The sequence below is a fragment of the Phyllobates terribilis genome, unplaced genomic scaffold (genome assembly GCF_046119375.1).
Source record: "Phyllobates terribilis strain yellow unplaced genomic scaffold, ASM4611937v1 Scaffold_11__3_contigs__length_659146591, whole genome shotgun sequence".
Lineage (NCBI taxonomy): Eukaryota > Metazoa > Chordata > Amphibia > Anura > Dendrobatidae > Phyllobates > Phyllobates terribilis.
Window position 1 is genome coordinate 547267047 of NW_027362771.1, and position 27722 is coordinate 547294768.

The window sequence follows — 27722 nt, forward strand, 5'->3', positions numbered from 1 at the left end:
TCACGCAACAGCAGAGTTACTCAGTGTAAACTAAAGTAGTGTAATGTAGAGGATTATACAGTGTTCACTAATGAAATGTTTATATTTCCTGCAAATAGTTTTGTGAAATGATATAAAAGACACATATATACATATTAGTATATAAATTCGCCTCACCTCTGAGGGACTGGATATATTGTGCTTCATTTCATTAATGTAGGGAAAAAACTCCTGAAAAAAGGAACATAGAATGAATGGAATTTTAAATTCTTAAACTATATAATTTTTTCTCACAAATTCCTAATGTTTCACGAGTGATAAGGTCCTAAAGCAAGTTTGTGAAGTATTCAAAGGGAGTCTCTTGTACACTGGACATGACCCTTAAAGAGAACCTGTCACTTGCCATAAATGTCATAACCTGGTGTAAATGCCGCTTTTCTCCCGAATCCAACATTGTTTTTCTCTTGTTCCTGCTCCTCTCTGTTCCTGAGATATGCCTCCCTCTTTCCTGTATATAAATTTAGTCTTGTTAACCAACTGGGCTTGGTCCTCAAGAACACACCCAAAGAGAGGAGTTAAAGATGACGCCCACTTGTTTAAAAAGACTAGGGTTACAGGGAAGAAGAGGCCATATCTCAGGAACGAAGAGGAGCAGGAACACGAGAGAAACAACGTCGGATTCAGGAGACTAATGGCATTTATACCTGATACAAAAAAATGAATATTTATGGCCAGTCATAGATAACCTCTTGTTGAAGAGGTTTCTAAGACTCAAGATAGGTCATTGATATTTGATCAGTGGGGGAATCCCTATAGATCTTTGCCTAAAATATGCCATAGCCTAAACAAGCATGAGTTTGTAAGTACTTGAAAATGGTTGCAGTACCCCCTGTAAACAGCTATATTTTCAAGAGGAAAGTCTAGTCTGATATTTTCACTGCAATGGTGAGTCCAGGGGAAATATAGTATAACATAGTGATCAGATGATCCTCGATGTAATCCATGGATGACTTAAGTATGCCAGAGCAGCTCTCCATTCTAGTGCAGAAATTCTGACCCTATATACAGCTGCTTCTCACAAAATTAGAATATCATCAAAAAGTTAATTTATTTCAGTTCTTCAAAACAAAAAGTGAAACTCTATATAATATATGAGTCATTACAAACAGAGGGATCTATTTCAAGTGTTTATTTCTGTTAATGTTGATGATTATGGCTTACAGCCAATGAAAACACAAAAGTCATTATCTCAGTAAATTAGAGAAATTAGTGCATTTACTGAGCATACGTTTCAGTAGTAGTAACATTTCAGATTTTAAAATCATTTTTCAAGCTGTTATAAAGTATTCTAATTTACTGAGATAATGACTTGTGTTTTCATTGGCTGTAAGCCATAATCATCAACATTAACAGAAATAAACATGTGAAATAGATCACTCTGTAATGACTCTATATAATATATGAGTTTCACTTTTTGCATTGAAGAACTGAAATAAATTAATTTTTGATGATATTCTAGTTTTGTGAGAAGCACCTGTAATAATGGTCAGTTTTTAACAAAGGTGCATTGTATAAGATGGGTCGATTATCAATTTCTTCTGTGCGTAATAACTATCCATGATACATACCATTAACATCTTCTGAGCCATATCAGAACATGTGAGTGTGTTTTCACTGTCAGCAGATCCAATACTGGACAGGACTCTCTTCACTACGTCTGAAAGGTAATTTCTCAAACTGTCCTTGAATTCTGTATTCATATCTAGAAAATTAGCAAATAATAAGTAAAATATGTAGGCAACTGGTAACCACGTTGTTAATTTCGCCCCCTTGGAATGCGGCCATTTTTAATTTTTGCTCATGTTGTTTTTTTTCCTCTTCGCCTTCCAAGATCCATCATTTTTTTTAATTTTTCAATCAACTTGAAAAGCTTGTTTTATTGTGGGATGAGTTGTAGTTTTGTATTCAATTTAAGGAAAAAAAAATCCAAATGGGATTGAGAAACCAAAAAACAGCAATTCTGCATTGCTTTTTGAGTTTTATTTTTTCATTTTAAATTTGTTCTACAAGTCAGTATGGTTATGGATATAGCAAATTTATATACGTTTTGTTTCATGTTTTACTTCTTCAAAAAAATAAATAGTTTAAATTTGTGCTGCTTTTCTATATTTCTTTCTGATTTCTCATTTCATGTTTTTGGGAGGTGAATTTTTGATTTGATTTTTTTTTTTTTTTTTGCAATTAACTATGTGGGATAAATATTTGATAAGTTCAGACAGTTATGGACACGGTCATACGAAATTATTATTTTTTTCATTTACCTTTTGCGAAAATGAAGGATGATGTCATCTTCATATATATACAGTACAGACCAAAAGTTTGGACACACCTTCTCATTTAAAGATTTTTCTGTATTTTCATCACAATGAAAATTGTACATTCACACTGAAGGCATCAAAACTATGAATTAACACATGTGGAATTATATACTTAACAAAAAAGTGTGAAACAACTGAAAATATGTCTTATATTCTAGGTTCTTCAAAGTAGCCACCTTTTGCTTTGATGACTGCTTTGCACACTCTTGGCATTCTCTTGATGAGCTTCAAGAGGTAGTCACCGGAAATGGTTTTCCAACAATCTTGAAGGAGTTCCCAGAGATGCTTAGCACTTGTTGGCCCTTTTGCCTTCACTCTGCGGTCCAGCTCACCCCAAACCATCTCGATTGGGTTCAGGTCTGGTGACTGTGGAGGCCAGGTTATCTGGCGTAGCACCCCATCACTCTCCTTCTTGGTCAAACAGCCCTTACACAGCCTGGAGGTGTGTTTGGGGTCATTGTCCTGTTAAAAAATAAGTGATGGTCCAACTAAACGCAAACCGGATGGAATAGTATGCCGCTGCAAGATGCTGTGGTAGCCATGCTGGTTCAGTATGCCTTCAATTTTGAATAAGTCCCCAACAGTGTCACCAGCAAAGCACCTCCACACCATCACACCTCCTCCTCCATGCTTCACGGTGGGAACCAGGCATGTAGAGTCCATCCGTTCACCTTTTCTGCGTCGCACAAAGACACAGTGGTTGGAACCAAAGATCTCAAATTTGGACTCATCAGACCAAAGCACAGATTTCCACTGGTCTAAAGTCCATTCCTTGTGTTCTTTAGCCCAAACAAGTCTCTTCTGCTTGTTTCCTATCCTTAGCAGTGGTTTCCTAGTAGCTATTTTACCATGAAGGCCTGCTGCGCAAAGTCTCCTCTTAACAGTTGTTGTAGAGATGTGTCTGCTGCTAGAACTCTGTGTGGCATTGACCTGGTCTCTAATCTGAGCTGCTGTTAACCTGCGATTTCTGAGGCAGGTGACTCAGATAAACTTATCCTCAGAAACAGAGGTGACTCTTGGTCTTCCTTTCCTGGGGCGGTCCTCATGTGAGCCAGTTTCTTTGTAGTACTTGATGGTTTTTGCAACTTCACTTGGGGACACATTCAAAGTTCGCCCAATTTTTCGGACTGACTGACCTTAATTTCTTAAAGTAATGATGGCCACTCGTTTTTCTTTACTTAGCTGCTTTTTTCTTGCCATTATACAAATTCTAACAGTCTATTCAGTAGGACTATCAGCTGTGTATCCACCAGACTTCCGCACAACACAACTGATGGTCCCAAGCCCATTTTTAAGGCAAGAAATCCCACTTATTAAACCTGACAGGGCACACCTGTGAAGTGAAAACCATTTCCAGTGACTACCTCTTGAAGCTCATCAAGAGAATGCCAAGAGTGTGCAAAGCAGTTATCAAAGCTAAAGGTGGCTACTTTGAAGAACCTAGAATATAAGACATATTTTCAGTTGTTTCACACTTTTTTGTTAAGTATATAATTCCACATGTGTTAATTCATAGTTTTGATGCCTTCAATGTGAATGTACAATTTTCATAGTCATGAAAATACAGAAAAATCTTTAAATGAGGTGTGTCCAAACTTTTGGTCTGTACTGTACATTATATATATATATATATATATATATATATATATATATATATATATATATATATATATATATATATACACAGTGAAGGAAGTAATTATTTGATCCTTTGCTGTTTTTGTAAGTTTGCCCACTGACAAAGACATAAACAGTCTATAATTTTAAGGGTATGTTAATTTTGACATTGAGAGATAGAATATCAAAAAAAAAAAATCAAGAAAATCACATTGTATAAATTTGATTTTTTTTTTTTGCATTTTGCAGTGAGAAATAAGTATTTGATCCCCAACAAACCATTATGAGTTCTGGCTTCTACAGACAAGTTAGACGCTCCTAATCAACTCGTTACCTGCATTAAAGACAGCTGTCTTACATAGTCACCTGTATAAAAGACTCCTGTCCACAGACTCAATCAGTCAGACTGTAACCTCTACAACATGGGCAAGACCAAAGAGCTTTCTAAGGATGTCAGGGACAAGATCATAGACCTGCACAAAGCTGGAATGGGCTACAAAACTATAAGTAAGACGCTGAGTGAGAAGGAGACAACTGTTGGTGCAATAGTAAGAAAATGGAAGAAATACAAAATGACTGTCAATCGACATCGATCTGGGGCACCATGCAAAATCTCACCTTGTGGGATATCCTTGATCATGAGGAAGGTGAGAGATCAGCCTAAAACTATACAAGGGGAACTTGTTGATGATCTCAAGGTAGCTGGGACCACAGTCACCAAGAAAACCATTGGTAACACATTATGCCTTAAAGGTTTAAAATCCTACAGTGCCCGCAAGGTCTCCCTGCTCAAGAAGGCACATGTGCAGGCCCGTCTGAAGTTTGCCAATGATCACCTGGATGATTCTGTGAGTTATTGGGAGAAGGTGCTGTGGTCAGATGAGACAAAAATTGAGCTCTTTGGCATTAACTCAACTCGCCGTGTTTGGAGGAAGAGAAACGCTGCCTATGACCGAAAGAACACCGTCCCCACTGTCAAGCATGGAGGTGGAAACATTATGCTTTGGAGGTGTTTCTCTGCTAAGGGCACAGGACTACTTCACCGCATCAATGAGAGAATAGATGGTGCCATGTACCGTAAAATCCTGAGTGACAACCTCCTTCCCTCCGCCAGGACATTAAAATTGGGTCGTGGCTGGGTCTTCCAGCAAGACAATGACCCAAAACATGCAGCCAAGGCAACAAAGGAGTGACTCAAAAAGAAGCACAGTAAGGTCATGGAGTGGCCTAGCCAGTCTCCAGACCTTAATCCCATAGAAAACTCATGGAGGGAGTTGAAGCTCCGAGTTGCCAAGTGACAGCCTCAAAATCTGAATGATTTAGAGATGATCTGCAAAGAGAAGTTGACCAAAATTCCTCCTGACATGTGCGCAACCCTCATCATCAACTACAAAAAACGTCTGACTGCTGAGCTTGCCAACAAGGGTTTTGCCACCAAGTAATTGTTGTTTGCCAGAGGGTTCAAATACTTATTTCTCACTGCAAAATGCAAATAAATGTATCTAATTTATACAATGTGATTTTCTTGATTTCTTTTGGGATATTCTATCTCTCAATGTTAAAATTAACCTACCCTTAAAATTATAGACTGTTCATGTCTTTGTCAGTGGGCAAACTTACAAAAACAGCAAGGGATCAAATAATTATTTCCTTCACTGTATAATACAGATTTAATATGGCACCTAAGGGGTTAAGCTTTTAAATGCAGCTTCTATTGGGTTAAAGCTCAGAAATGTACAAGCTATATGTGTAACACTGGTACTTTAGACGCAGTGACACAGAAACACAGAGCAGCCAATACAGGGTTAATAAACAGGGGAGGTTTATGATAACAGGGTCAAACTCCACCCAGGGAGTAACAGGGGAAAATATGGGGGAAAACAAGGGAAGTAGCTGGTAAAAGTCTATTACTGACAGTTCACAGTTTAACTAGATGTAGCAGAGTCGAACCGGTTGTAATCGACAGTTTTTTCACTTAGCTGACTCTTGCTCCTCACAAGGCAGTTGCCAGCTGATGCCAGTGTTGATTTCTTCAGGCGTCCCCACCCAAACAATTCTCCGTCTTCTAGTGGCAGCGGGCGGTCTCCGGTTTTACCCGCTGAGCCCCTAGTCCATAACACGGCACCTCACGTGCTCGGCTCCACGGACCCTGCGTCTCTTCTCCCTCGAGTCGGCTTGACTCCTCCGGTCCACTGCACTCGGATCTTGCTCTAAGTACTGTAGCCAGGAGCCTGGACCCTCTCACACTGCTCTGCTGAGCAGGACCCAGCTCCGCTTTTCCACGCAAACGTCCCCATCTCTTCCTCTCTCTAGCCACGCCACCAGTTCCCCGATCACCTGAACTCCCAGCTCTCACTCTGTACACGCCCCCAGCTTCCCAGTCATCTGACTCCTGTGCTTGCAGTCTGTCTTCCCCCTGCAACCAGAGGCACGGCCCCGGCAGTTCCAGATCCCTTGCTCTGAAAGTACTTACACCCCGGTCTTCCCCCTTACACTCCCGCTCTCCTTTAACTCGCCATTCCACGGGCGAGAGTTCCTTCATCAAACGTTCACATTCTTGGACTTCCTGGACGATACGGTACCATATGAATTGATCTTGTTCGTAATGGTGAGGAGGCACTCCTGCTGTTGTCCGTTCTGACCGGCGTAACTCAGTTTGACAGATGGGGGGGTGCAGGGTCACTCGGATTTCCAATCTCCGCCTGCCCGGTGGCTTCAACCGATGTTGTTCCCTCGCCGCCTGCACTGGGGACTGCAGGTAATCGAGTGCTGGGGCTCGGAGGTAGAATCAACAACTCTTCTTCGTCCACAACGTGGCTTGGGGCAACTGTGACAGGACCCTCTCTAGAAGCAGGTAATTCTTCTCCATCCTTGTCATCTTTAGACAGACAGGGTCGCAGCATACTACGATGAACCACTATGGTAGGGGCTTCTTCAGCCCCCTCGGGTTGAACTTCATACACAGGTCCTTCAGCGCCAATCCTGCGCTTCACTCGATGCGGGGTCTGTTCCCACCGCCTACTCAATTTGCCCCGGGGCCGCCTGTCCCGAACCAACACCCGCTCCCCGGGCCTCAGAGCTGTCCCTTGAAGAGGCAATGTCTCATGATGTTTGAGCTCCTGAAACTTTTGTTGTTCCAACCGTCAGAGGGTCTGCAGTCGATGCCGATGTTCCCGGACCCAGGAGGACACCCCCGTCCGTGGGTAGTCCTCCTCGGGGTCCAGCTCTAACTCGGTAATCTCTCGCCCCTTTCACCCGAACAGCAAGGTATAAGCAGTGAACCCCATCGTACTATTCACTCGGTTGTTGTAGACCAACACCAGCTCGGCCACAAACTCAGGCCACCGTACCTTCTGATCTTCCTCCAACGTGCGGAGCATTTGGATCAGTGTCCGATTAAAGCGTTCACAGGCCCCATTTCCTTGAGTCTGCTAAGGAGTAGTCCGTGACTTCTCAATCTTGTACAACCGGTGCAGCTCTTCCATCACCCGGCCTTGGAAGCAGGCGCCTTGATGGGAATGAATCCTCTTTGGGCAGCCGTACACCCGAATGAAGTCTCGGCAGATGGCCTGCGCAGCTGACTCGGCGGTCTGGTCTCTGGTCGGGGTCACTACCGCAAACTTTGTGAAGTGGTCTGTCATTACCAGGCAATGTTCATACCCGAAATGCGCCGGTCCAACAGTCAAATAGTCGATCATCAGAACCTCCAAGGGGGCAGAAGTCACAATAGTTTGTATGGGGACCCGCTGCTCCGGGGGCTTAACCAGCTCACAGCTCCGACATCTTCGACAAGTGTCTTCTATTGTTGCTCGCAGTCGGGGATTATACACCAGCCTCGGAAACCACTGAAACGTCTTCTCTGGTCCGAAGTGAGCCCCTCGTTCATGAGCCTCCTTAGCCACTACTCCAACCAACTTCCTTGCCAGGTGGTCCCGAACTCTCGCAGTAGCTGCACCCGTCGGTACAGCAGCACGTCTCGCAAACACAGTCTCTCCCATTGTCCCAACATCTTCAGTTCTCCCGGGGACAGGGTACTCCCCTCTTCTCGACTGGGGACTTGCCGCAAACCACCCATTGACGTAATTGAGCAACTTCTCTGTCAGTCATCTCTTGGCCACCCTAGCACTTGTTCTTCCGACGTCTCTCCAATCTGTCCCTGAGCCGCGGCCAGCGGTCCCACGAAACTTCGAAAGCTAGGGGTCTCATCCGCCTCCAAATCTTCATCGCGGTCATGATCAGGCCGTTCATATGTCACTCTGGAGAGGGCGTCAGCGTGAGTATTCTCTGCGTTAGGCCGGTAGGCGATCTTATACCAGTACCTGCAGGCCACCCACCGCTGCTCTAGGGCCCCCAATTTCGCATTCTCCAGGTAGGCCAGCGGGTTGTTATCTGTTCTCACCAGTACTTCGGACCCGGACAAATACTCTGCAAACTTCTCAGTCATTGCCCAAACCAGAGCCAACAACTCTAATTTGAAAGAGCTAGAATTATCTGGGTTCCTCTCGGAGTCGTGAAGGGAGCGATTGGTGTACGCAATCACACGCTCTTTCCCCTCCTGTACTTGGGATAACACGGCTCCCAGACCATGTAGGCTCCCATCAGTGTGGAGTATGAAGGGTTGGGAGAAATCCGCATAGGCAAGTATTGGGGCCTCGGTCAGAGCCATTTTTAGGGCACGGAAGGCCTCTTCCTGGCTGCTTCCCCACTGAATCGCTTGATTCTTGGAGCCCACCGGCACTCACTTAAGTAGCTCCAGCAATGGGCTGGCTATGCGGGTGAAGTTCTTCATGAATCTTCGGTAGTACCCGGCAAGTCCCAGGAAGGCCCGAACGTCCTTCACTGTCTTCGGGGTAGGCCACTCCTGTACGGTGGCCACCTTTTCCTGGGTGGGCCTGACTCCTTCACTGAACACAGTATGACTGAGATATTCGATCTGTTTGCGGAACAGGTGGCACTTCTGGGGCTTCACCTTTAGGCCATGACTCTGTAGGCGACTCAGTACTTGCTCCAGTCACTGGAGGTGCTCCTCAAAGGTGGCGGCATAGACAATTATGTCGTCAAGGTAAATCAGTGTCGCCTCGAAGTTTAAATCGCCCAGGCACCTCTTCATCAGACGCTGGAATGTCCCGGGGGCGTTAGTCAGGCCGAAGGGCATCCGATTGAACTCGAACAGTCCCATGGGTAACATGAACGCCGTCTTCGCACGGTCATGTTCGGCCACGGGCACCTGCCAGTACCCACTGGCCAGATCCAAGGAGGAGAAGTATCTTGCTTTCCCTAAGGCCGACAAGGACTCTTCGATTCGGGGTAGTGGGTAAGAGTCCCGTACTGTACAGGCATTCAGTCGTCTATAGTCTACCCAGAACCGCAGGATCCCATCTTTCTTCCGGACCAGGACAATCGGGGCTGCCGACGGGCTCTGACTCTCCTGTATCACACCATTCTGTAACATATGGGCTAGCATCAGTGTCTGCAGTGTCTGTGTCTAACGACTGCATCCTGCCGACTACGCCAAATATAACATGGGTACTTTAGATGCAGTGACACAGAAACACAGAGCAGCCAATACAGGGTTAATAAACAGGGGAGGTTTATGATAACAGGGCCAACCTCCACACAGGGAGTAACAGTGGAAAATATGGGGGAAAACAAGGGAAGTAGCTGGTAAAAGTCTATTACTGACAGTTCACAGTTTAACTAGATGTAGCAGAGTCGAACCGGTTGTAATCGACAGTTTTTTCACTTAGGCATCCCCGCGCAAACAATGCTCCGTCTTCTGACAGCAGCGGGCGGTCTCCGGTTTTACCCGCTGAGCCCCTAGTCCATAACATGGCACCTCACGTGCTCGGCTCCACGGACCCTGCGTCTCTTCTCCCTCGAGTCGGCTTGACTCCTCCGGTCCACTGCACTCGGATCTTGCTCCAAGTACTGTAGCCAGGAGCCTGGACCCTCTCACACTGCTCGGCTGAGCAGGACCCAGTTCCGCTTTTCTGCGCAAACGTCCCCGTCTCTTCCTCTCTCTAGCCACGCCACCAGTTCCCCAGTCACCTGACCTCCCAGCTCTCACTCTGGACACGCCCCCAGCTTCCCAGTCACCTGACTCCTGTGCTTGCAGTCTGTCTTCCCCCTGCCACCAGAGGCACGGCCCCGGCAGTTCCGGATCCCTTGCTCTGAAAGTACTTACACCCTGGTCTTCCCTTACATATGCATACATCAAAAGATCCTGAATAGGTAAATAGGTAATAGGTATGGATTATAATGAGGGCAATCTGACTGAGCTATCACCCAGGGTGCAAGATTCCAGGGGAACCCATAGCTAGACTGCCCTTATTAAAGTCTATTTTGCCACCATTACTGTACATCGCCGACAGGGAACATTTTTGCAATAGAAGGTAACAGCAAAGCTGCACAAAGCCATTATTGTCTTCCTACAAGACACTTTTTCTATTACTAAGGTGGTGCGGTGGTGTCATCACGCCACTTGCATCATTTAGCACATACCCAGCTAGGAGTGGCCAAAGAGGGAAGCAGTGTCATGGGGGATCGTCTGGAAAGGTAAGGGATTCCTTTCTTTTTTTTTTTTCAAGATAGAGGGAAAGCATGATGGTGAATATTGGGAGTGGGACAGAGAACAAAGGACAGAGACTTGTAATGATTTGTGGGGGGGTGGACAGGGACTTGTAATGATTTGGGGCGGTGCGAGAAACACAGTGTGGAGGAAGAGAGAATACACACAACATGGATTTGGGATGGCGGAGAGGTTGATGACACAAGACAGTGGCTGGTTATGATTTGGGGGGGAGATACAATGTCTAATTAAATTGTATTTTTATTGGGTGGGGAAAAGTGGATAATTGTAATAATGGGGGACCCAGTGCTGATTTATCAATTCATATGCAGAATGGTGCACTGCACAATGGCTAATTGTATTTTAATGGTGTGGTGCATATTTGTGTTATGGGTGCAGTGCGGGGGATTTTTATTCAGGAGGCAAATATATACAGTACATATGTGACCTTTTTATTTTTATGGATACGGTGATCAGTGCGGCAAACTCTGCATAACTAGAAAATGTCAACATGAAGGTCTGACCAGATGGAAGAGAAACAATAGAAAACGATTATCAGATGAGATGTCAGTGGTTGGTTACTGATTGTAAATATTTATTCTGTATCTATACTGTATGCAGGGTCGGACTGGCCCACCGAGACACCCTTGACGGGCCTTAGAACAGGATGTAGAGGGGGCCCACTGGTTTCAACTGAATATGCGTCCTCGGATTTAGTTGAAATGTATTGCCCCGTCGCAATAGGCCGCCATCCTAGCAGAGGCCGGCGGATGACGTGTGTATGCCCGTCGCAGGTGGCGCATGATGGTGACATCGCCGATTTATGACGTCACTGTCATGTGGCGCCTGCAACGGGCGCACTCACGTAAGGCGCTGGCCTCTGCTAGGTCGGCGGCCATTTTAACATTAGCGCGCTGGATGTAAGAAGAGGACGCCAAGGGTAGCCGAGAGCACAGGCAGGTAAGAGGGATCTTTTCTTTTTTAACACTTCTGTCACTGTGGATGCGGCATGATGCTGGCGCCAGGCCAAGGGACCTTGGCCACTAGCTGTGCCCCCCTAGGTCCCTGGCTGTGTCACCTTGGTTTCTGGTTGTGCCCCCAAGGTCCCCTGGCCCTGGTTGTGCCTCCTATCATAGGGGGCACATCCAGGGCCAAGGGACATAGGGGGCACAGCTACGGCCAAGGGACCTAGGGGGCCAGGATGGAGCAAATTATTAAATAAAGGAGGCCAGGATGAGGGACTTAAAGGGAACATGTCAGGTCCCCCATGCCCTCCAACCCAGCAGCATTCAATTATTTATGAATAAGTTCCCTGCCTAACCAGTGCAGTATCATGTTTTTCTGTAAAAATGAGGTTTAAAAAGCATTTATATTGTCCCCGTTTCCTATGCTTTGACTAGTCGATGAGGTGTTAGTTCCCCAGACTAGGCAGCCCTCTTTCCATGTTATCACGGGGTTCAGAGGCACACTGCGCATGATCAGAAGTTCAGAAGATGGCTTCTGGTCAGTGCGCCTCTGAAGCTGGGAAGCGTACACCAGGCTGCAGAGGTGCAATCACACTGCCGAAATGTGCGGCACGCGTGCGCAAGATTTGTAGGGGCAGGCGATGACAACAGCTCCTGCAAATCACATGGAAAGAGGGCTGACTAGTCAGGGGCAACCAACGACCCATCGATTAGTCAAAGCCCTCATTAGCATAGGAAACAGGGACAATATAAATGCTTCTTTTAAAGCTCATTTTTACAGAAAAATGTTATACAGGGCTGGTTATGCATAAATAAATAAGTGAATGAGGCTGTGTTGGAGGGCATGGGGGACCTGACAGGTACTCTTTAATTACTGTATGGGGGTCAGAATGAGGAACATACATTATTAATTTAGGTGGTAAATGGGAGACATTATTACTGCTGTAATATAATTGGAGAATATAGGAGACTGTTCACCATGAGGGGGAACAAACGACTTTTTCTCTTCATCTGGCATATTGTAGAAATAGGGGAAAAAGTGGGGAATGTGCTCTAGAAGAGATCAGCTATAAATGACTGTTATTTTCTGATGAGAAAATAAAAGTCCCAGCAAGAAGAAGTGATGGTGGTCTGTGCCACATGAAGAAGGAAAGTGAAAATGAAGGACTTCACCTAGAGACGTCACTGGTGAATCACTGTATCACATGTACATGCACACTTTACACTATGTACAGAGCTCCTGTGTATAATGTCACTGGTGATCACTGTATTACCTGTACACTATACACTATATACAGAGCTCCTGTGTATAATGTCACTGGTGATCCCTGTAGTACCTGTACACTATACACAGAGCTCCTGTGTATAATGTCACTGGTGATCCCTGTAGTACCTGTACACTATACACTATATACAGAGCTCCTGTGTATAATGTCACTGGTGATCACTGTATTACCTGTACTCTGACACTTTACTGGTGGTAATAACAGTGTTTAGTACTGTGGTTTTTATTCATGATTAGTATTGTAGTGTTCGGTCACTATGTGATGGTAAGATGTGGTCTGGTCATGGTGTGGTGGTATTTCTCCTTTGTATGTAGTATTATTCAGTCACTATGTGGTGGTAATATGTGGTCTGGTCATGGTCTGGCAGTATTTCTCCCTTGTATGTAGTATTATTCAGTCACTATGTGGTGGTAATATGTGGTTTGGTCAAGGAGTGGCAGTATTTGCCCTCTGTAAGTGGTATTATTTGGTCACTATGTGGTGGAATATGTAGTCCAATCATGGTGAGGCGATATTTCTCCCTTGTATGTAGTATTATTATAACTTCTTTTAACCAAAGAAGTCCTTTAATGCAAACAATCATAATGGTACATCCCAATTATGGTGTGTGCACAGTAGATATGCAGGAGCCACCTGTGTTTTACAGTCAATGCTCCACTATAACGGGGATAACAGCTAACAAATATTTGCATATAGCTGTAGGGTCAATTTCCCCTGTGGGCCGCAGACACCCTAGTCTGATCCTGACTGTATGACTTGCAGAGAGATGATGGGAGTAATAATCTTATTTGCAGACAACCTCCCTTATTATGTATACTGCCATTAGTACATAGTGACCTTTCTTGTTATGTATAGTCTTCTTTGTTATTATATAGTGTATGCTCTTGTTATTTATAGTGCTGTCTCTTACAACATAGGGATCTCTTGTTATGTATGTCGTCTCCTGTTACATAATGTAATTTCATCAAATTGCCCTTTTTTCCAAAAATGTTTTATGAATTTGCATACGACTTGCATTGTTCATGCTTGCATGGTGGAAGCAAAGCGGAACTTTGGAATTTACTGCCAAGAGATCAGGTTTTTAAATACTTCTAATTTTTTTATGTTGCTGGATCATTACTATTTTTTCTATTGGACTTATCTCACCTGAGGTTACTGGCCTGGAAGTTTGTTTCTAAGCATTGTCCCATTGATTGTCTGTATTTATCGATATTGTGATGAGCTCATATACATTTTTTCTCTTTTTCACTACCATTGTTAAGTTTAATTTGTGCTTTAAATTTTTACATAGTGTCCTCTCTTGTTATACAGTATATAGTGTCATCCCTTATTACATAGCATCTAATGCAGTATCATGTTGTCCCTTATTACATAGTGTCCGCTCTTGTTATACAGTATATAGCGTCATCCCTTATTACTAGTGTTGAGCCACCCCCGTAGTGTTCGGGTTCGGTTCGGTTCGTCGAACACCGGGATGTTCGAGGAACTGTTCGTCGAACTGTTCGTCGAACACCTTAGAACATCGTCGAACACCGTTAAAACCAATGGCAGGCAAACAAAAACACATAGAAACACATAGAAAACACCTGCAAAGGTGTCCAAAAGCTGACAAACTGCTCAGAAGACACTCTCTTTAAAAAAGCCGGCCGGCAAATTCAGCAGCGGCATACACAGGTACCCGACAATTTAGACAAGAAGGAATAGAGCATCACACATAGATTAGATAGATAGAAACATGTCAGTCACACATATAAGAAGCACAGTGACAGTGTTGGTTACTGCACTTGTCATTTAGTGTAAAGGATTTATTAAAAAAAAATTAGTGTTTTCGTGCACCGTCTCTTTAAAAAAGCCGGCCGGCAATTCAGCATCTGTACCCGACAATTTAGAACAGAAAGAATAGAGCTTCACACATAGATTAGATAGATAGAAACATGTCAGTCACATATATAATAAGTACAGTGACAGTGTTGCTTACTGTACTTGTCATTTAGTGTAAAGGATTTATTTAAAAAAATATTAGTGTTTTCATGCACCGTCTCTTTAAAAAAGCCGGCCGGCAATTCAGCATCTGTACCCGACAATTTAGAACAGAAAGATAGAGCATCACACATAGATTAGATAGATAGAAACATGTCAGTCACATTTATAATAAGTACAGTGACAGTGTTGGTTACTGTACTTGTCATTTAGTGTTAAAATAAAGGATTTATTAAAATAAAAATTGGCGTGGGATCCCCCATAATTTTAGGCTCTAGCGGAGGTTAAGCAGACGGCTGGGGCAGATGTTTGAAGCCTCGGAAGGGGGTAATACCCACAGAGCTTCCCAGGCTACTAATATCAGCCCCCAGCTGAATACATAGCCTTTACTAGCTATTAAAATGGGGGACCCCCCAAAAAAAATTACGTGGGGTCCCCCCTATTTTAATAGCTAGCAAAGGCTAGGCAGACAGCTGGGGGCTGATATTAATAGCTCAGGAAGGGTGCCATGAATATTGGCCCCCTCCCAGGCTAGAAACACCAGCCGTCAGCCGCCCCAGAAATGGCGCATCCACAGGATGCACCAATTCTGGCACTTAGCCTCGCTCTTCCCACTGCCCTGTAGCGGTGGCAGTGGGGTAATAGGGCTGGGGTTGATGTCAGCTTATAATGCCAGCTGACATCAAGCCCAGGTTAGTAATGGAGAGGCGTCTATAAGACACCCCCATTACTAACCCCATAGTCAAAGTTAAAAAAAACACAAACACCCAGAATAAAGTCCTTTAATTGAAATAAAGACACAATCCTTTATTGTTCTAAATTAAACCATACTTACCGTCACGCCCATTCCAGCTGAAGCCAACGATCTCCTGCAATAAAAGAAAAATAATAAAGCAACCTCATCCTTACCTTTCCATGGTTCCCACGACAGCTTCAGCTCTGCTACATCGAGATGACAGGCTGGACCGCAGCAGAATGCTGCCATCCAGCCTCTCATCCCGCAGACACTGAGAAGCGCAGGCATGCTTGCGCTGCTCAGCGTCTCTCTGTGACGACATCCAGATGAGCCGAGTTCATGTCCAATGAACTCGGCTCACCTCATGCACGTCACTGACAGCGTGGGAAAATTGACTGACATGTTTCTATCTATCTAATCTATGTGTGAAGCTCTATTCTGTCTGTTCTAAATTGTCGGGTACCGCTGCTGAATTGCCGGCCGGCTTTTTTAAAGAGACGGTGCATGAAAACACTATTATATTTTTTGATAAATCCTTTACACTAAATGACAAGTACAGTAAGCAACACTGTCACTGTACTTCATATATATGTGACTGACATGTTTCTATCTATCTAATCTATGTGTGAAGCTCTATTCTTTCGGTTCTAAATTGTCGGGTACCGGTGTATGCCGCTGCTGAATTGCCGGATTTCCATGTTTCACTGTGAGCACTGTTCCCATCGATTTGGGCAATCACTGTAATGCCACAACCACCATTACAGTGAGTGGCAGACAATCCCTGCATGATTGGTGCTCTAAATAGCGCCAGACATGCAGGACACGCTTTTGGTGCACGAACAGTTATCGAACATAACCTCGAACAGCCGAATTTTTTGCAAATTGTTCGGGTTCGTCGAACAACTCGAACACCGCCCAAAACAGCTCGAATTTGAGATTGGCGAACAGTTCTAGTCGAACACCGCTCATCTCTACTTATTACATAGCGTCTTATGCAGTATCATGTTGTCCCTTATTACATAGTGCCCTCTCTTGTTATACAGTGTATAGTGTCATCCCTTATTACATAGTGTCCTCTTTTGTTATGCATTGCAACATTTCTTATTACATATTGCCCTAATTGTTATGTATAGCGCTGTTAATAAGAGAAAAAATATGCAGAATCTACACCAAAGCACGTGTGTTGATCACGAGACTCATCTCATGACACCATTGGTCATCATTTGACATGGCACCTGAAACATCTGTTGACTGTGCAGGGCCCTGGCTATCCATAATCCGCCCCTGATAATGTAGCAAGAGAAACAATGCAAACAGTGCAATGACAATTACCTATAAATCTTCCTGTATCCCTGCTGGTGATGTTGTTGCCTGGATGTGGCATCAAGAAGCAACTAGAAGAACACTGATTGAGAACTTCTAAAAATGTGCAATTCTTATATCTTGTCTTCGTTTTCTGCATATCAAAACATATCGAAAGAACTCATAAACTTAGATGATATGTATAGTAGTATAACTAATTTCAAAATCACACTTTTAAATACCCCATCAGGTAATTTTACGTTAACATAGTTTCCTATTCCTTAGGACTCTCATCTAGATTTTCTACAAAGAGCGTGTATCACATTGGAGGAACCAATATGTCTGTGCATTACATGGGCAGCCCAGTAATTTCAGTGGTAATTGTGAAATACTTAATCGCCACTAAGGGAGAATTAAACAGTTGCTGAGAAGTTCCCTCATTATAGAGGTGTGAATCGATTAGCAGGATCCTGGTCCAGTGGCCACTTCAGTAGTCCTTTAATACTGAATGGGAGCTTTCCCACCACCTCCTACTTGCCGGAATACCCCGACTCCACTTCCGATTGGTAAGATGGAGCCATGTCATGTGTGCGCACGCCACAGCGATGATGTTGCGCAGGACCTCCAAATCAGAAGAGGCATTGGGGATGCCAGCAGGTAGGCGAAGATTCAGAGAGCTCCTTACCGGCGACCAAACACAACTGACATAGCCATTAGACCAGGGTCCTGTGAATGGAGTCGCTCATCTCTATTCCTCATAAATTAAAGTTGATAATAGTGGGAGACACAGATAAATACCAAGCAATGCTGTGGTCGCTGCTCTTCATGGTATTCATGAACCCATTTATCTTAAACTCACAAAGATGTTCATTTATTGTAAAAAGGAAATCAACAATGACTGCTCTTACAGTAAAGAATCCATAGTCTCACTGCTCTTACAGTAAAGAATCCATAGTCTCGCTGCTCTTACAGTAAAGAATCCATAGTCTCACTGCTCTTACAGTAAAGAATCCATAGTCTCACTGCTCCTACAGTAAAGAATCCATAGTCTCACTGCTCTTACAGTAAAGAATCCATAGTCTCACTGCTTTTACAGCAAACATTCTATAGTCTCACTACTCTTACAGTAAAGAATCCATAGTCTCACTTAAATTACAGTAAATAATCCATAATCTCACTGCTCTTACAGTAAAGAATCCATAGTCTCACTGCTTTTACAGCAAACATTCTATAGTCTCACTACTCTTACAGTAAAGAATCACCATCTGTGATTATAATTAAACCTTCTTTCCTCCAAAATTGTTTTTTGGGGTTCTGTTTTTACTATGCTCATTGTGTGGTAAAAATGACCTGGCAACATAATACTCCAGGTCAGTACAGTTATGGTGATACCAAAATTGTTAATTTTAATATGTCAGAATTTTACTTACGTGGCAATACCAAATTTGTTAATTTTATTTCTTTAGAATTTGAAATGGAAAAGAGGGTGACTCAATTTTTTTATTTTTATTCTTTACATTATTTTTTTTTTAATCCTCTTAGGGGAACTTGAAACTGCAATTGATTGATTGTTTTTTCTATATTCTGCATTTCTATGTATTGCAGTATGTAGACAAAATAACATTCTCTTATGGAGTCCTGCAACAGGTTGGGCTTTATAGGGGAACTTAGTTAGCAGCCATGGGTTTCTTCTGTAGGAGCCCATCTGAAATAAAAACCCATTGGCCCCCGGTGATTGAGTCATAGGAGCTTGAATGCACAGGTGATTGCGCTACCATTAAGAGTGACTGACAGCAGCATTTAAATATTTAGAAAGCAGCGACTGGAGCAAGCTCTGCTGTCAGACAGATGCCGGCTGTACAACACATCTGGCATCTCCCTGGTATTGTGCCATAGAACGGTACCCAACATGTATCTCTCTATTATGTCACATGTCAGGAAGAGGATGATGTTTGTACTCTGTAACCATAGACAAACATAGCTCTGCATTGGTGCTGCAGACATGAAACGGTAGGATATTTGCAATAAAAGATTTTTATCAAGTTACCTAATTTATTAGTGCAGATTTCCTTTAAATCAGGACAGATTGTTGCTCAGTCGGCATCATCAGGAAGTAAGTACGCTACAAACAAATACTAATATATTCACATTTTTTTACTACTGTGCTCAAAATAAAGAATTTTTACTGTACAGGAAAGAGAATGTAATAACAAATTTGAGTTAATATAAAATTGCAAACCTCAATAATTGATTTAAAATAGGATTCACCATGTTCGGCTCCACAATTTTCTGCGTCATACCAGTTACGAATCAGGAAATCAAAATACTGAAATAAAATAAAAGAAAAACATTACAAAAACAAACATCTGATTGACAATTATTGTTTTGGTATAGATGTCATTTTTCTAGCTTTTCATTTCCATGAATTAAAGGGAATGTGTTGCTAAAAAAATGAATTATTGTTTAAATCAGGTTTTTGAGTAAAGTGTTTCTTTTTAATTTGTGACAATTTTAAGTGATTGCTTTTATATCATGAAAAAACAAACAAAAAAAGGAGCGCCAGCTGACTAGCACGATAGGTCCACACGGGGAGTAGGGAATTTGAAGGATTGAAGCTCCATTTACTTTGTAAGGGGGAGAAAGAGCCCTATCCCCTTTACTTCCAGGTCAGCCTCTCCTCTTCGTACACTGAGAAATGCAGGTTTCCCCTTCTTCAGGATGGGCAAATAACTTTCTAACTGCGTTATATACTATAGCACATGGCTTCCTGAGATGTCCCTCACAGGAAATGACATATCTTCATCCTGTTTAGACTATACTCTCGTCTTTTAAAACATCTATACATGTTATAAAAAATAAATACTAACACTAATAATAATATAAAATGTAAAAAAAAATTATTTTATTTTTTAAAAAAAAATAAATAAATAAAACTTCCAAATTTTTTTTTACAAATTTTCCCCAATTTTTTTAAAAAATAAAAAATTTTTAAAAATAAAAATGATATATAATTTAATCTATGTTTAAATAACCCATTAACATTTTTTTTCTACTGAGATATTTAACCCTTTAGGTGTCAATCAATCCAGGTGGAAAATTCAAAACATCTCCCTCCTTCATAAATCCTTGAATCTGCTGAGGGAATGCGGGACCTGTTCTATAGGTATTACTTTCAGACAACTGAAATCACCACCATGCATTACCGACAAATGATTAGATACACTATGGTTTTTAACTTTATGTTTGTTGTTATATCTATCTATATTTTAGGGTCATAGTGCTGTTCATGATCATGATCTTTATTATTAAACAAAATTAGTAATCTTGCAATTTTCAGACTGGCCACTGGAGCGATTGCTGGCTCGTACTTCACGTCCTTTCATGAAGAATTTACAGCAGTTTCCTTATCAGAGGCAGGATTACAGGTACACACATGGACAAAATAGTTGGTATCTTTCTGTCAAGTAAGAAAAAAAACACAATGGTGACTGATATAACTTGAAACTGACAAAAGTCATTTTCAATTTACTGAATATCAAGTAATGAGAATCAGACTTTGTTTTTTTTGCTTTTGAATTGTGGTTCAACAGAAGAAAAAAAAATAATGAAACTGACCTGGACAAAAATGATGGGACCCTTAAAGGGGTATTCCTATCTCCAAGATCCTATCCCAATATGTAGTAGGTGTAATAATAATATTAGCAAATATCTCCAATTAGAAATGTAGTATAGTTCTTCTGATTCGCTATGTTGCTTATCCCATGTGCAAGCATTGTAGTAGCTTAGGTATCCATGGTTATGACCACTAACAACTAACTGTCACTAAATGAGTGGTTGTAACCATGGATACCTAAGCTACTGCAATGCCCTGCACATGGGGTAAGCAACAGTACGAATCAGAAAAACTATACCACATTTCTAATTGGAGGTATTTGCTAATATTATTGTTATTACACCTACTACATATTGGGAAATGATCTTTGAGATGGGAATACTTCTTTAACTTAATATTTTGTTGCACAACCTTTTGAGGCAATCACTGCAAATAAACAATTTCTGTAACTCTCAATGAGATGTCTGCACCTATTCACTGGTATCTTGTCCACTCCTTGTGAGCAAAATGTTCCAGCTGGCTCAGGCCTTCTCCAGACTGCAAGTTTCAACTTCAGATGTTCAATAGGATTTAGGTCAGAGCTCATAGAAGGCCACTTCAGAATAGTCCAATGTTTTGAGCTTATCCATTCTTGGACGTTTTTAGCTGTGTGTTTTGGGTCATTATTCTGTTGGAGGACCCATGATCAAGACCAACTCAGACCAAGCTTTCTGACACTTGGAATCACATTCCGCTCCAGAATGCCTTTATAGTTTTGAGATTTTATTGTACCCTACACAGATTCAAGACAGCCTGTTCCAGATGCAGCAAAGCAGCCCCAAGAAATATCCGAGCCTCCACCATGTGTCACAGTAGGTATGTAATTATCTTTGGACACTTCATTTTTGCGTCTGTGAACATAGAGCTGATGTGACTTGCCAAAGAGCTCCAGTGTTGTCTCATCTGTCAAAACGACATTCTCCTAGAAGCTTTGTGGCTTGTCAATATGTATTTTGGCAAATTCGAGTCTCACTTTATGATTTGCTTTAAACAATGGTTTCCTCTTCGGTCATCTTCCAAGAAGTCCACTTTGGTCAACATAGTGACAGGTAATGCGATCTGACACGGATGTACCTTGACCTTGGAGTTTACCTCCAATCTCTTTGGAAATTGTTCTGGGATCTTTAGTTACCATTTGAATTATCAATCTCTTCAATCTGTCATCAATTTTCCTCTTGCGGTCATGTCTAAGGAGGTTGGCTACAGTCCAATAGACCTCAAACTTCAGAATAATATGAGCATCATTTATAACAGGAACATCAAACTGTTTGGAGATGGTCTTGTAGCCTTTACCTTTAACATGTTTGTCTAGAATTTTCTTTCTAATCTGAGACAACTCTCTCCTTCGCTTTCTTTGTGTGGTACACACCATGATACCAAACAGCACAGTGACTACTTTTAACCCTTTAAACAGGCAGACTGACTGATTACAAGCTTGAAGACACCTGTGATGCTAATTACAGGATATATGTTAGTATAACGTGTCCCTATGGTCAAATTATTTTCAATATTTTCTAGGGGTAACATCATTTTTGTCCAGGTCATTTTAACTTCAAAAGCAATGTCTGATTTTCATTGGTTGATTTTCAGTAAATTTAAATAGAAAATTACTTTTGTCAGTTTCAAGTTGTTTCGATGACTTTTGTGGGTTTTTCTTACTTTACCAGAAGAGTACCCAGCTAATAATACAGGATCCACCATTCTCAATAGGTGACATCACAGCTGATCCTGCTCCACCTCCCTTCACAATGACCTTTGCACATGTTCATTAAATGTTTTAATACAAAAAATAGGGTCAGAGTCTGTTTATTGCTGCTAATGTACATATGATTGCCTGAAACAATAGGAAGTTAGAGTCTTTTTTTTTTTATTAAAGATTGTGATTAGGAGAAAAAAACATTGCCAAAAAATCTATTTAACACAAAAACTTGACTTAAATTTTGGGTCATTTTCAAATAACACATTCTCTTTAACACCTTCTGCCCAATTTCCATTTTTGCATTTTTGTTTTTTCTTCCCCTTCTTCCCAGAGTCATAACTTTTTTTATTTTTCTGTCCACCTGGACTTATGAGAGCTTGTTTTTTGTAGGACGAGTTGTACTTTTGAATGACATTATTCATTTTACCATATATTATACTGGAAAACATGAAACAACATGCAATACTGACATTGTTTTTTTCGGGAATTTATTTTACGGAATTTTGTTTTGAAAATGACCTTGACATATGATTCTGCTCATCAGTATGGTTACAGTGATACCAAACATGTCAAGCTCTTTTATCACTTTAGTGGTTTAAAAAATAAAAATTGGGGGGAGTTGTGTCGCCATTTTCCAAGATCCATAACGTTTTCATTTTTTGGTCGATGAACCTGTTTGACAACTTATTTTTTGGGGGCTAAACTACGGTTTTATTGATACCATTTTGGGATAGATATGATTTTTTGATCGCTCGTTACAGCATATTTTGTGCTATTGCAGCGACCAAAAAAACTTGAAGTTGGTGTTCTTCAAAATTTTCCATTTATCGATCGGGTTAATTGTTTTTATATTTTGATAGATCAGGCTTTTCTGAATGCTGTGATACCAAATATGTTAATTTTTATTATTTTTATTTTTAATGGTGGAAAAGAGGGTAAATTTTAACATTTATGTTTTTTTGGTAATTTTTTTCATATTTTTTTTACTTTTTTTTAAATTTTTCACTGTATTTGTGAGTCCCCTTAGGGGACTTGAAGCTGCGATCGTCTGATCACTATAGCATTACTGCATATAGTGAAAATCTCGGTCTCCTTTGAAGCCCGGCCAGAGGCAGGGTTTCAAGGGAGCTCCATAATGACAAGTACGGGGGTCTTCAATAGACCCCCAGCTGGCACAGCAACCCATTGTTGCCCTGTGATCATGTCAGCAGTGCACCCATGGGCGCGTAGAATGAGACAGCCCCCTGCCGGTGCATTTTAATGCCGCTGTCAGAGTTTAACAGTTGAACAATGGGAGCGGTGCTCAGCGCTACCCGTGATTGTTACAGGCAGGTCTTACTGTAACACACAGCCATTACCTGTCGGGTATGAGGCCAGCTCACCCCGTGAGCCCGCTCCATACACTCGCTACCAACTTGCGCTGTACATGTACAGAATTATCACCAATAAGTTCTATCTTCGTCTCATCAGACCAGAGAATCTTATTTCTCATAGACTGGGAGTCGTTCATGTGTCGTTCTATACGGGCTTTCATATGTCTTGCACTGAGGAGAGGCTTCCGTCGGGCCACTCTGCCATAAAGGCCCGACTGATGGAGGGCTGCAGTGATAGTTGACTTTTTGGAAGTTTCTCCCATCTCCCTACTGCATCTCTGGAGCTCAGCCACAGTGATCTTGGGGTTCTTCTTTACCTCTCTCACCAAGGATCTTCTCCCACGATTGCTCAGTTTGGCTGGACGTTCAGGTCTAGGAAGACTTCTGGTGGTCCCAAAGTTCTTCAATTTAAGGATTATGAAGGCCACTGTGTTCTTAGGAACTTTGAGTAATGAAGAAATTATTTTACAACCTTGGCTATATCTGTGCCTTGCCACAATTCTGTCTCTGAGCTCCTTGGGCTGTTCCTTTGAGCTCATGATTCTCATTTGGTCTGCCATGCACTGTGAGCTGTGAGGCCTTATATAGACAGGTGTGTGCGCCTTTCCAAATCAAGTCCTACCAGTTTAATTAAACACAGCTGGACTCCAATGAAGGGGTAGAACCATCTCAGGCTGTGTGCCCACGTAGCGTTTTTCAAGCGTTTATGCTGCGGAATTTCCGCAGCGGAAACGCTTGTGAAACGCTAGTTAATCCGCACCCCATGGTCCCCAAGGGGATTCCGCATGTTCTATGCACATGATGCGGATTTTTCCGCAGCGTTTATGCTGCGTACAAAAATCCGCAGCATGTCATTTAATTTTGCGGCAGCGCAGCGGAACTCCCGCCATTGACTTGCATTGAGACGCATAGAAACCGCGACTGTACATTTTTACAAGCGGCTTCTATGCGTCTCTATGTGCGGATGGTAACCAGTTCTGGAGGAGAGGAGACTCTCATCCAGACCTGGGTACCATTGTACCTGTAAAAAAAGAATAAAATAACAAATAAAGTTTATACTCACCTGTCCGGCGTCTTCTCTCTGAATGCCAGCAGCGCTGAAGGACCTTCGGTGACGTCACAGTCATGTGACCGCAGGCCCTTCACCGCTCTGTCTCGCGATATGCCGGCAGCCGGGAACTAGACAGGAACGAGCGCTGCTGCACACACCGGGGCCTCGGGGGTGAGTATAGCTTTATTTGTTTTAATTTTTACGGTTCACACTGTATAAATCCATGCTGTTTGCATGGATTTATATAGTGTGACCTAGTTGTCAAGCACTTTCCAAGTGATGCTATCGCCTGGAAAGTGCTTGTCAATCTGCATGCGGAAACGCATGTGAACCCACATGTGGATCCGCATGTATTCTGCAGGAAAAACGCATGCACAATCTGCATGCGTTTTTTTCTGCCAGGGAGATGCAGAAATGCTGCAGAAATTTTCTGCTTCATTTCTGCATCGTGGGCACATAGCCTCAAGGAGGATCACAAGGAAATGGACAGCATGTGACTTAAATATGAGTGTCTGAGCAAAGGGTCTAAATACTTATGACCATGTGATATTTCAGTTTATCTTTTTGAATAAATTTGCAAAAATTTCTACATTTCTGCTTTTTTTCAGTCAAGATGGGGTGCAGAGTGTACTTTAATGAGAAAAAAAATTACCCTTTTAGAATTTACCAAATGGCTGCAATGAAACAAAGAGTGAAAAATTTAAAGGGGCCTGAATACTTTCCGTGCCCACTGTATGAACATGTCCCAGCCTGGATGATCCTGTATTCGTCAGTAGTTCCTGTCTCTTTCAGTAGATGCCCCAACATGCTTGCTAGAGGAGAAACTGCCATCACTGTTGCTTGACACTGAAGGATCGTACTACCTTCTGTATGTCTGCTCTTCTGCACACACCCAATCCGGCTGGCTCTGCTGAGAGTTCATCCTTCTCTGTCGTTGAACTTGTAATAACTAGTGTCCAGTTACTCCTCCCCAAATTGTGAGCTGGCCTTACAGTTAACCCTGACCACCCCTGTCCACAGGAAAACTGCAGTCTATATGAGGAATAGTCACCTACCAAAACCAGGTCACGCAATAAAACAGATTAGGACTCTTCAGAGGGTGTTCAGACAACTTCTCCACCTTTACATCACCACTGCCTCCCTGGCCATGCACACTGTGCCGGTGAAGCCGAGGGGCAACTGAGTTACTGTACATTGTCAGGGAGGCAGTCCGGGGAAAATAATGCCCACATTGTTAGTCACCCACTAATTAGCATATCACAAGACCACTTATAAAATTGATTTTTGGCTGATAAAGAGATCTCTAAGACAATAAAATGGGCTTGTTAGAAAGGGTATATTGATAGAAATAAATACATGGTGGATTTGGGGTTTTGGTAAAGCTGTCAGGTTCCCTTTCATTATTTTTACATGCCTTTGGAAATTGAATCTGTATGACCTTGTGCAAAAGTGGCTTTTACCATAAAATCATACTATACCTTTAATTTATGTAATCTATCGCTGCCGAGTCCATGACAGTAAATCTAGGAAATAATAGAAGTTATTACCACAAATGAAAGAAATGTCCAAAAAAGTTGAAATCAATGATATTAACTACATATAATTTTTTTTTCTCACCTCAAGGTAGTCGATATCTGTTTCTTTTATGTTTGAGTTCACATTGTACACCTGAAAAAATAACAAAAGCAAGATGGGACTCAGATTTCAGTTATTTCTCTGTGGTGGTCTTGCAGTTCATAATAATACTACTAATAATAATAATATAATAATAATATGGCAGTTCATTGTTTACACCATTTACATTTGGGTATGTATGTAGCTTTGGGGTTATTCTTGGGTTGTGGTTTTACTGGTATGCTACACTTTTTTAGTTATTATACTTTATTATTTTTTTATTTATGTAGCCATCTATTGTAGGGATTCATAGACCAAATAATGCTCTAAGCTTGGACCAGCACATTATGGCGCTAGTGGCAATGCCTTATTCTAGTAATAAGCGTAGCCTGTTTTGTCCACGCTGAGCTTACATTGTTATTGATACTATTGTGACGTACATACAGTGTTTTGATCTCCTATAGCATTTTTTGTGGTTATATCCCTGCCTCAAAAAAAATCATTCTTCAACTCTCATTTCGGTGTTTATTTAACATGTTTAAAATAATTTTATATCTTGATAGATCAGACTCTTACAGTTTCATTGATACCAAATATGTTTATTTTTTCCATTTTTTATTTAATTTTTTTTTAAATGGGAAATTTAAAAAAAAAATTATATATTTTTTTTAAACATTTTTTTTTTCAAATTTTGTTAAAACTTTTTTAAAATTTTACTTTATTTCTTTATTCCCTTAGATAATGATCTAATTATAATATGAGCCTTTGATCACGTCATCACTTACACTGTATTGCAGCATATAGTTAAATTGTGGTTCTCCTATGAGGCTCAACCACAAACTGGGTTGCATAGGAAGACCAACATGGCGGCCACGGGTACTTCAGCAGACGCATCAGCACCCCACAATCGTGTAGTGGGGGGGATGGGAGGGATGCATACTTGTAACGTAGCCATTTGATTGTCACTGTCAGCAATTAACAGGCATTGGTCAAACAAGAACAATTGGCGCTAGTCTCATCCGCTGCTGTTACATGCAGATGCTGGCTGTATAATACAGCTGCCATCTGCTAAGCATGGTGCGAGCTCAGTTACTGAGCCCACTCCATACACTTGCGGCAACCATATGATGAAATATTACGTGAGGTGGTTGTGTAGTGGTTAATAGGGTTGCCTCAAGTTCTTAAACAGGAGACATTTTTAATTTTATAATATAAAGCTTTGTTTACTATGCACAAGCGCTTTCACTATCCTATATAAGAACCAAAAGCTGCATGAATAAACGCACTAACTGTCTTTGTGCGTGGGGATACTAAAATAGAAATGAAGCAGATATACAGTACAGACCAAAAGTTTGGACACACCTTCTCATTTAAAGATTTTTCTGTATTTTCATGACTATGAAAATTGTACATTCACACTGAAGGCATCAAAACTATGAATTAACACATGTGGAATTATATACTTAACAAAAAAGTGTGAAACAACTGAAAATATGTCTTATATTCTAGATTCTTCAAAGTA

The 27722-nt window shown here is 41.8% G+C and overlaps 1 protein-coding gene across 3 annotated transcripts in view; it reads right to left on the reverse strand.

The window, feature by feature from the left end:
• LOC141166849 (RING finger protein 112-like) overlaps positions 1-27722 on the reverse strand; it is a 109963-nt gene that overhangs the window by 26323 nt on the left and 55918 nt on the right. For all 3 annotated transcript variants that reach the window (XM_073653963.1, XM_073653962.1, XM_073653964.1), the window contains 6 exons: positions 26204-26254; positions 26065-26109; positions 19051-19137; positions 16842-16965; positions 1608-1741; positions 157-210 (listed from right to left, as the gene is read on the reverse strand). In XM_073653963.1, coding sequence (XP_073510064.1) covers positions 157-210; positions 1608-1741; positions 16842-16965; positions 19051-19137; positions 26065-26109; positions 26204-26254 — 495 coding nt within the window. The remainder of the gene's footprint in view (positions 1-156; positions 211-1607; positions 1742-16841; positions 16966-19050; positions 19138-26064; positions 26110-26203; positions 26255-27722) is intronic.